This window comes from Habropoda laboriosa, unplaced genomic scaffold (genome assembly GCF_001263275.1).
Source record: "Habropoda laboriosa isolate 0110345459 unplaced genomic scaffold, ASM126327v1 scaffold5, whole genome shotgun sequence".
NCBI classification, from domain to species: Eukaryota; Metazoa; Arthropoda; class Insecta; order Hymenoptera; family Apidae; genus Habropoda; species Habropoda laboriosa.
In genome coordinates this window covers 1720942-1732182 of record NW_017100161.1, presented here as the reverse complement: position 1 = coordinate 1732182, position 11241 = coordinate 1720942, and the positions used below count along the sequence as shown (strand labels likewise).

The 11241-nt window shown below is 30.0% G+C and overlaps 3 protein-coding genes across 3 annotated transcripts; 1 reads left to right on the top strand and 2 right to left on the bottom strand.

Moving 5' to 3' along the window:
* Positions 1-72: 72 nt before the first annotated feature.
* LOC108578370 (alpha-2-macroglobulin receptor-associated protein) lies at positions 73-1711 on the bottom strand. Its single transcript, XM_017941691.1, has 7 exons — positions 1456-1711; positions 1238-1379; positions 955-1125; positions 772-882; positions 579-690; positions 354-510; positions 73-276 (listed from the first exon to the last, which is right to left on the bottom strand). Exons 1-7 carry the CDS (start codon positions 1654-1656, stop codon positions 73-75), a joined length of 1098 nt encoding a protein of 365 aa, XP_017797180.1. The 5' UTR covers positions 1657-1711.
* A 2847-nt stretch (positions 1712-4558) lies between these two features.
* Positions 4559-8486, bottom strand: LOC108578205 (programmed cell death 6-interacting protein). The gene is made up of 15 exons (XM_017941488.1): positions 8281-8486; positions 7848-7963; positions 7526-7653; positions 7168-7446; positions 6986-7087; positions 6678-6900; positions 6477-6600; positions 6232-6409; positions 6005-6166; positions 5795-5938; positions 5506-5721; positions 5267-5416; positions 5055-5196; positions 4784-4978; positions 4559-4702 (listed from the first exon to the last, which is right to left on the bottom strand). Exons 1-15 carry the CDS (start codon positions 8484-8486, stop codon positions 4596-4598), a joined length of 2472 nt encoding a protein of 823 aa, XP_017796977.1. The 3' UTR covers positions 4559-4595.
* Positions 8487-9118: 632 nt separating this feature from the next.
* On the top strand, positions 9119-10977 carry LOC108578382 (transmembrane and ubiquitin-like domain-containing protein 1). Its single transcript, XM_017941704.1, has 4 exons — positions 9119-9188; positions 9755-10069; positions 10147-10453; positions 10525-10977. The coding sequence occupies exons 2-4, from the start codon at positions 9775-9777 to the stop codon at positions 10949-10951; spliced, it is 1029 nt and encodes a 342-aa protein (XP_017797193.1). The 5' UTR covers positions 9119-9188; positions 9755-9774; the 3' UTR covers positions 10952-10977.
* The last annotated feature ends 264 nt before the right edge of the window (positions 10978-11241 follow it).

Here is an 11241-nt window from a genome sequence, read left to right as displayed (position 1 = left end):
TAACTTTTTAATTACAATTATTATAGAAATAATAACAGTTATATAAATTTATTAAATTATCATTAATATGTATTAAAGTTCAGAATGTTTTTGCATAATTTTGTCCTCAAGATTTGCATGTAATTTTTGCACAGTCCTAGCATGTTTTTTGATACGTTGCTCCATAGAAGAATTGTCCAGTTCATAAGGCTTTCCTTGACGAGCGGCTTCCAAAGCAGCTTCTGTGTGCAAGTGACGTAATTTAAGTAATCTTCCTTCATAGTGTAACAATTCCTCCTAATGACAAACAAATTATTGATGATATATCCAATAAAAATGCAATTCTTATGTTCATATCTTATGCGTATGTTTACTTTCAATGCAGCACGTTCTTCCGAAGAGAATGGCGTTTCTAGCACGGTACGCCATAAATTCTGCACTTTTGGTTCTACAAATTCCTTATGATTCGGACCTTTTCCTATTAATCTATCTAAGCGATCATATCCATTTCTGAGTCCTAAATGTTTTTCTCTGAAATCATATATTTTAAATTTTGTAAAATATACATTACATTAATACTACATATATAATATGTATACCTAAGCAAAGTTGCTTTTTCTAAGTAATCCATCTTCTTTTCAGGAATATTGTTTGAAATTTCTTCTTTATGTTCTACCTCATTCCAACTGTCTGGTTTCTGATATAAACTATCTATAAACCAGTATGCAACTTATTTCTTTTACTCTATTTATTTAGAATTAGATTTTATTCATACATGATAAAATTACTAACTTTCATGTTTTTCTGTATCACCTGCTTCCACATCTTTTAAAATACTCATGTATTCGTTTACTTTATTTTGATGATGTTGAAACTCTTCCTTTAAAGCTTGCAGTTCTTCACCTATTAAGTATATTTCTTAATATAACTAAAGTTTTGTAATAAAAAATTTAAAAAATTCTTAATGATACTCACGTGTAAAACCTGCCATTTCAGCTTTAGCCCATAACTTATTCAACCTTTGATCCTTAAAAACATCACTGGCAACGTAATTACTACCATCATTTAAAGCTTTGTGTTTCTTTAATAATTCGGGATTCTCTGTATCATTAAAATGCCCCAATAATCCGTAGGTGCTCATAATCCCTTCCAATAAATGAAAGTAAAAATGTTAAACATATTAGAATAAAATAAAAATGATAAGAGTACATTATCAGAGTTTCTAATTTTTACTATTTAATCATTTATGGTGACATACCAATGAGTTTCTTTCTTAAACGGGCTTCTTCTTCACCATTCGGATCTTTGCCTTCGGCTTTAAGATGTTTATACGCAATTTCTTCCTTGTCATGGATTTTCAAATCACTGAATATCGATTGCAATTTTGCATCAGTCAAACGCTTTAAAAACACAATTTTTTAATATTTTTTCACGAATGTGCAAGTATACGTATTTTTTAAATATATTAACACACACATTTTGTGCTTTTACCCACAGTACATTTAAACTTGCCATACGATACGGCTTGTCTAATTCACGAAGAGAGGTTGGAAATCCCAAAGGATCTTCATATTTAGCTTTATTTGCTTCTGAGGAATACTTGTTGAAAGCTACACTTGTGTGAAGCAATAAAACGTATAAACTGATCGATAAACATGTACTACTTAAAGATATCATTGTTCTTTCCTTCTAATACTTTCGTTCTTGTACCAACAACAATTTTAATACTATTATCTGCTGACATAGGCAGGTGATTCTTCTTTGACACCACCTACAGATTTATTTGGAAAGTTCTTATAGAAATATGTGCGCAGCAAGCAATATTTTTTTCAAATTATTTGCAATGCTGATTTTAATTTATAACATAACAATCGTTTTTTAAATGATTTAATGTTATTTAATATGCAAATATTATGTGATAATATTTAATCTACATTTCGATGCTATTTTATTGCAATTTTCGGAAGACTTTCGCTCAAATTTCAAAATTTCTCTGGATTTTTTCGCGTTCCTATAGCTATCCGGACTTAGTTTATTTAATTTTATAATGGAATAATATAAAGAATGAATGTTTCGCAAAAGAAAATGAATACACTGTAAAGTGCTGTGAAACAATATTGGTACATTGTAACCTTTTGTAAAATACATTTTTTACAGTTATTGTACAATAAATAATTGATTATTTGATAAATAATTGCATTCTTTCACTTTCCCTGCTGACTATTGAAGTTCTTTCTCTCGATGATACATGAGTAAGACAAGGAAAGGAATAGGGGGAAACAAGGATACCACTAAATAAATGAGTTAGACAAGGAAAGATATAGGGATAGACAAGGACAGAAAATATTCAAATCGAAACTACCGCCATCTCGCGTTTAGTGACGGGTACTACGATTTCTTAATAAGAACACAGGATATAAACAGAGGTATTAGACAAGGAAAGCACTAGTGTGCGACAAGGACAGAGAGAAACGTTTCCTATTGGCTGACGGACCGCCATGTTCCTCCTCCCAGAGTCTCAGCTACGTGGTGCGGTGAAAAATCATCAATAACTCAATAATTACGATAATTTTGTGAACTTTTAGAATTGAAGAATGAAGTGTGGACCTTCAACAAGTTTCGCATATACTCTTTAGTTCACTAAACCCTCTCAATAATTAGTTATTAACAATTTTAGTACGTGATGTCGGGAACGATACCGCATTCTGTCATGTATGTTTACGGTTTTTCAATAATTTCATAGCTTTTTACTAAATTCTCATACTAATCACTATATGCAATGGAAAGATAATTCCTTTGGCTATATTCACATATAATTTTTATTAACGTATTCGGTTTAGTTTAGGAGTTATTAAATATTATATTAGAGAGTATTACTCCCGCCGCATTCAATCGTAACACAATTTCGTTATTTCAATATATATGCGTGATTAATTATGCACTTTGAAGCATGAAGAGTGTAGAATGGACTTTTATCTACATTCTTTAATAATTTTGGTAGACGCAAGTGGTGTGGTTTAGTAGATATTAGCAATTGTTTATAATGTTTGACTATATTTGAGCACGGTGAATAGGGGACTCTCGCCTATAATGTTTAATAATTCTTAAACTATACCGAATATGTTAATAAAAATTAGATGAGAAAGTAGCTAAAGGAGTTGCCTTTTGGACGCATTTAGTTAGTTGCACGAGAATTTAGTGAAAAGCAATGAAATTATTGAAAAACCATAAACGTGTATAAAAATAAAAAGGATCGTTCCCGACAACCTATCTTAAAATTATTAATAACTAATTATTGAAAGGGTTTATGGTAGTAAAGCTACATGAGAAAGTTGGTAAAGCTCCACGCTTCATTCTTCAATTCTAAAAATTCACAAAATCATCGTAATTATTGAGTTATTGATGATTTTTCACTGGACCACGTGGCTGAGGCTTGGGAAGAGGAACATGGCGGCTCTTCAGCCAATAGGAAGCGTTTTCTCTCTGTCCTTGTCGCACACTAATGCTTTCCTTGTCTAATACCTCTGTTTATATCCTGTGTTCCTATTAAGAAATCATAGTTCCTGTCACTAAACGCGAGATGGCGCTAGTTTCGATTTGAATATTTTCTGTCCTTGTCTAACTCGTTTATCTAGTGTTATCCTCGTTTACCGCTATTCGTTTCTTTGTCTAACTCGTATCTCTAATGCTATCCTCGTCATCCCTATTATATTTAATTGATTCTTATAATATAAAATAAAGTTTTTGCTTTACTTTCGAGTCCTTTAATTGAAGAATAATTAGTGTTTCTTGTTAAATAACAATTTAGATGATTGTTTATGATTATTGTAAATCTTAAATAATATTATCATACACTTTAACTTGATAATAGTACTTGAAAATAGTTAAAGTACTTTGAAAGTACTGTCTACTATATAGAGGATTCTTTCTCTCTTTTTCTATCTTCCTATTTCTTTTCTTTTCTTTTCTATTGTATAGCACATATTTGCATTTATAAACATTCTTGAAAACAAAAGAATAATATAGTGAAATAAGTTGTAATCACATTTAATGATTTTACACATTTTTTACATTTATTTCAATAGTGTTCATAGTTTAATTCATTACAATAAAATTTAATATACAATTCCAAATTAATGTGATAGTATGTATATAATTATTCATAGTACATATGAAAATGTTAATGTATAAAACTATATCTCTATAAATACAAAGAATAAATCAGAATAATAATAACAATGAAATTCATACAATTTGTAGACGTTATGGTCATTGTTATGATATATTATGTTACAAAATATATTTATAAATTGCATGAGCATTATTGTATTTAAATCTTTTATTTTTCTGAAGCATTGTTTAAAGCTTAACATATATCACGCATTGATACATTTTATATCAAAAATTCAACTGCATGAAGTACAATAACAATCAAGGAATATAATTTTTCAAAATTTATCTTCAACATATTACTGTTTACTGTTCAATATTGGACAGGTTGAAACACATCTCGCATTAACTTTCACAACGTTATTGCATATAAATTTTTTCCCATTCCTATAAATTCACATGGCTACATTTTGTAATCACAGTATATATAAAACATTATTTATTCTTCAAAATGGATGGCCTTGGGGTGGATGTTGATTACCACCATAACGTGGTAAAGTCGCATAACCAGAGTAAGGAGTTGGTGGCACACCTTGATACGGATTATAATTTCCTGAAAGACAAAACGCTAAATGTGACATACATTTCAGAAAATTGCATAATATTGTGAATGATTTCGCATTTTTGTAATCACCTGGAGTGGGGTAAGGCATTGTTGCGTATGGATTATACGCTGCTGGCATAGGAGGAGGAATATATGCAGGATATGGTGTAGCAGGACCAGCTCCATAAGGTACAGGCATACCACCTTGAAAATGCGTGGGATACGGTAATTGTGATGGTCCAGATTGACTTTGTCCTGCTACAGGTTGACTTTGTCCAGATGTTCCTACATATGTTGATGTTTTGAAAATTAACTATGTGAAAAATACGTACATTGTTATGCGTAAAAATTTAGTTCGTACCTCCGTGATGAGCTGGAATGTTAGGAGTTGTAATTGGACCAGTATGACTCAAATTTGTTGTCAAGTCTTTTAATAGTTCCTCTTTTTCAGTTTTTCGAGCAAAACAAAAATCTGATATTTTGTTTTGGAAGACTACTAGCAACTATAAAACATATTACGTATTTTAATTCTAATGTAGCATAATTAATGAAAATATTATGATTGACATTTACCTGTGTTAAATCATTGTAAAATTTAACACCTTCACTTAAGTTGCCTTTTAATTCTTTAAATGCATCGTAAGCGCTTGCTAGCTTACATAACATCGTCTCTCTTAAACTACCACTACCAGATTGTTCAGCTGTAAATTCTGTATGACACCTCTAAAAGTGGGTTTTAAATGAATAGTGATTTTCATATAAATAATAAGTATTGTTAGAAATATCCTAATTGTAGAATCATTTGTACGTACTTGAATTTCAGCAATCAACTGTTCTTGTCGAGAAACGCTATCTCTCACTTGTTTTTGTAAAGGTCCATAAGTTTTTCCTATATTTTCTACAGACAAATTCGGTTCATCAATTGCACCATCTTTGGCAAGAGCAGACAAAAACATTGTTTTCATGTCAGTAGTAGCAGACTTTAATTCACTTTCTATAGCGTCACGTTCTGTTTTCAATGTTTCAACCTTGAAAGAAATCAAAGTAGTCATATAAAGTAATCTGAAAATATAATATACAAAGTTTGTACAAGACATCTACATTTTCCATTAGTTTTCTAAGTTGGGCAACAGTACTGCTTTCTTGAACTGCTGATCCAGTTGGTACAGCATTAATCAAATCGCTTCCATCTAAACTTAGGATTTCCATACTTTCTTTGTGATTTTCATATTTTTCACGTACAACCTATAAAATATATAGTTCATTTCAAAAAACCTTATGAAATCTTGTTTAGAAATAGGTATTTTATACCTTATCAGCTGTCACTGCATTATTAATAATTTCACGATATTTTCGCAATGTAACAGTAAATTGTTCTGTTAAGCGAGCACTAGGTATCCGTGTCCAACGTTCTTTAAACTGTTCTCTTAATTGATCATCAGATTCACGCTCTTCTTGAAGCATTCGCTCGCTCTATAAAAACAGCAATGTCTCACTCAGCATGTTGAAAAGAGATCATAATTTGTATACTTCTTTACCTCGTCCAAAAGTTCTTTATTTCTTTGTAATAATTCAGGCAATTCTTTCATAGAATTTTCCAAGGTTCTAATTCCACCTGCAACTTTTACATACTGAGCTTTTTCTAATACAGATTGAGGTAACTCAGTTCCACTTGTATCTTCGATAGCCGCTGGTAAATTTAAACTTGCCAATACACTAAAATGTAATTATTGACTACTAAATAAAAATTCAATATTTAAATAAGTTTGCACAATCATTGTACCTATTTAAAACTTGTGTCATTTCACGTAATTTGGAAATTTCTGAATTAACCAATTCATTACGACGAACTTCATACGATGATAATGCTTGATGCACAGTAACAGGCAATAAGTCAGCAAAAAGGTCTAAAAATATAAAACATATATTAGAAATAATCATATAATTTAAAAATATGCTATTAAATATATTATATACAACAAACCTTTAAAGTTTGAACTGAAAACTTCAGGCAATGGTAGCAATTTTGCAATACTAGCTTTACCAACTGGTTCTAAAGACTTTATATCTGGTATTTTCTCATGATAAATAAAATCATTATCTTTTTTTACTTCTGTAAGGTTTCTTTGTGCTCTGTTAGCAGTATTTTGGAACAAATGAGGTTTATTTGAACGTTGTTGAGCAGCTTTAAACAGTTCCACGGCATTCTAAAGACATGTATCGTAATTACTTTTTTGTACATTTATATAATTAAAAATGGAAGTTCAAATATTTCTAATTTATAAAATTTACTTCTAATCTAGCAATTTCTTCTCCAATTAATTTGTTATTTTTGCATACTAATGATTGATAAAATTCAGCCATTGCTCGATATCCAGCTTGTTTTCCTGCAATCTGTATTAATACATTACATAGAATTATGCAACATGTATTTTATATAAACTATCTATATAAATAAAATTGTGTGCGCATACTAAAGGAACCCATTCTTTGTCCCAAAATGCTCTGAAAATTTCTTTTTGGAATAGCTTTAATGCATCTGCATACAACTCTTCTGTTTGTGAAACTAATCTAGCAATAACACCATCTTTCATAGTATCATGGATTGCCTTATATACAAATATTTCTTGAGCTTGAGCAAGCATTAGTGAAGATAATGCTCCTAATGTTTCTGGACTAATATCTGGTGTTGGTTCTTGTTGAATTACCATCATAACATTTCCTTTGAGATAATTGAATATACTGGCAGATTGCTAAAATTTGAAGAAGAATTAAATATTTACAGATATTTATAATTTTTTTAATTGTTATATTAAAGAAAAATATGTTTACTTGAAATAGTTTTGCAGCCATTTTTAATCCTTCATTACTCTCTAAAGTCTGTGTTGCTGCAACTGAACTTTGCAAGGCAGCAATATTAAATAATACACATATCTTTTCATATGCTAATGTACTAATTGCTGAAAGTATGAAATATTATATATCATTCTCAACAATTGACACAATATTATCAAAAACATAGCTAAAAATATTAATGGAATCAATGATGGTCTTATCTTATCTATATCACCTATTCATTAGTCAGTCAAAAGTGAAATAAGATTGACACAAATTCTCATATAAGTAGTTAAAAAATTATATTGCAAGATCTTACTCAAACTAAGTTTTCCACCGAATATGGTACGGTCAAATGCATCTTTCCATTTGAATGGAATTTGCAATTCATGGGCAGGTATTTTGCCCTCTAGTGCACACAACTGATCATAATAACTGAAAAGGAGAGGAATAATTTTTATTTTAGAAAATCTCTCATAGCTTACAAATAAAATCTCACACATTACTACAATATCATTTTATTACATTGTGGTATGTTTATGTCGCATTAACATCGGATTAAAATTACGTCAAAAACACAAACTTTATAAAAAGCTATTTGACAATAGAACTTTGATTGTTTCTGAATACTCCTTTTTTCGAAAACCGTACAATAATTACATATTTCATAGAATAGGGAACACTAAAATATTTGAATTTCTTAGAGTACTGTCACAATTAAAATTAAATAATCTCTTAAAGATGACTCATACCTGTATATAACCTCCAAGGAACTTTCATACTTCTCAAAAGCTCGCCAGAGAGCATTGTTTCTTAATTTACTAAATTCTGCGATAGCTTCTGTATAATCTTTTTGATTACTTGCACTGCTGTATGTTGATTTAATAACATTCGTAAGTGGTTTAATAACATCAACGTCAGACGGTTTTTTCAACGGTACCGCAATTAGTTCAGCCATTTTGACGTGTGACTGAAATCGAACTAAAAGTACCACTTATATCGAAGATATAATATATATATGTATAATACTATGACACGTGATATTTTTGCGGTATATAATTCACCATATAACACGTAAAAAATATATCTTTCCTTTATTAAATTTTTGTAAATTTAAAAAATAAAGTAGCACATTATAAATTCATTAGTTGCAATATATATTACTATTAATTTAAAGAATTAACTGTCTTTGTTATTATTATACATAACTATCGTTCCCCTATACAATAATATATTTATGTACTTTTTTTCTTAATAAATTAGTATTATCTTGATTTAAAAATAAAAGTATGAATGGAATACAATCATTTTATTTAATATTTTTAACACAAGTACGTAGCTACATAAAAGCGGGCACATAAGAATTCATAAGATGTTAACATGATACAACTTATTATGCTCATATGTCACTCTATGTTGTACAATATGAACACAGTATACTTTAAACTATTAATTATACTATACACACATTACTTTAGAATTGTTAAAAGAATTCGTGCATCGTAGGTGCATGTTTTCATTAATTATGAACTAGTCGTGTATGTCGCTGGTTGTCATAAACTATCTGCGTCATCTTCAGATATTTGTAGATGAGATTTTTATAAGTGTTTTTGGAGAAACTTTAATTTTGCTCTGTTGTATATGATTGATATAAATTGAGGTGAGAATAAACAATTATAAAGAAGGCAAAGGGATAATACGACACTGCAAATTTTACTTTACAATATGAAGTGAAACATATGAAATTGCTATCTCTATTCAGATTTCCTCAAGACGTGTAAATAAGGTTCGCTTATTACCCCGGAAAACATTAAAAAAGTAGTGTAAAAATATTTTTATTATGCAAGATGTTATTCATTTTATTGTGGGATTTTATTCCTGTGCAGCAACTTGCATGGAAAAATACTATTGATTTCACCTTGAAGACATTGAAACGAGATCAGAATTATTTTTTTTGTTTATTATCAGTATGCGAACACAAAGTTAAAAACAAAATAATAATAATGTTATTTTATGTGAAATTTTAATAATACAGTTGAATTTGTGCCTGATATATGAAATATGTGATTGCAGTTAACATGACAAATATGAATATGTACAACAAATATAAACATGAACAATGAATAATTATTTGTTGCAAAACATATGTGGCCATTTATTTTTGTTACCACCTGCAGTGACATTAGTAACTTCTATTGTATAATTTTGTTTACTTTATTTACACAGGTTAATTCCAAATCAAAGAAATGACTCTTATTGAGGGTGTTGGAGATGAAGTGACAGATTTTTTTATTGTTGTGACTGTCCTCTTAGTAGGATGGCTTGCCTGGTATTCTACAAGTATTACAGATCAACCATTAATACGCACAGTACTTGTATTGCATCGAGCACGTACACGCCTTGCTGACATCCGATCTAATCATCAAAATGCAAGTTCATTTACTAGACCTCCAAATTTAGAGGTATCTGAAGAAGAAACAATAGAACCAATTGCTGATGATAATGGCAATTCACAAAGTTGTCCTGAACCATCTATTGCAGGTGATATGTCCTATTTAAAGATACTTGTATAAGAACATAATCGAAACATTAGAATTCTTTATTGTCTGTCATAATAGACACAAATGAAGGAATTTCTCCTGACACACATAGAGCAGCTGAAGCAACTGCTACAGAGGAAGTACTTATTGAAACCATGGATTCATTTAATAATGATAGTACAACTTTGTTACAAAGGCAATCTAAAATAAATGCTTCTAAAGAAACAAATATACCAACACCAACATGTACTGAACCTGTAGAACATGAATCTGAAAATCTTTCAACAAATGATGCTAATAAAATTAGCATAAAGCTTAAGTTTATAAATGATGATCAAAAATTGGTTACTGGCAGCCTTAAAGAACTGCTTGGAGATTTTAAAAGGTTACTATTAGCTAATACATCCTTTATACTAAATTTACAAAAGAAACATAAAATTCTTTACATTTTTGTAGGAGACATTTTCAAACAGAACTTGAAGCACAAAAATTAGTGCGTTTAGTTTTTCATGGTCGAGTGTTGCAGCCTGATAATCAAACACTGGAGAGATGTGGCTTGTATAACAATTGTGTAGTTCATTGTTTAGTACATCAGCCAAGACCAAACCCTGTACCATCTCAGACATCAACATTGCAAAATTCGTCCTCAATCTATTTTAATCCACAATCATTTTCTGACATACCTGTTGGTACAGGAATTAGTTCAGTACATAATGAATGGGATTTGAGTAGACCCTTAGTGATCATTTTGACCGTCATGTTAGGTTTTGCCTGGTATTCCCGGTATCATTATGCTCAATTTTTTACCGCAAGTACTACAGTTGCATTATATGCACTCACTGCAATTTTCGCAATGTCAGTAACTGTAATATGGTATCATTAGTTAGTAATTTCTTTCCTAAATAAGACAACATCAGAAATATTAAATGAATTTGCAAGAAACAATTCAAGACATTATTTTGAAACACAATTTTGTAACATTAGTATGTGTTTTTAATGGAACATCATTTGAACACATTGGTTCCTGATATGAACGAGAATGTGCAGAGTTATTGTGATTTTTATCAATGTATAAAAGAACTCACATGAATAAGGTGGAGTTTATTTAGATAGTATACTTGCATTTCAAATTTGAAATCAATTTATATGTACTAAACTTAAAATTTTTATTTA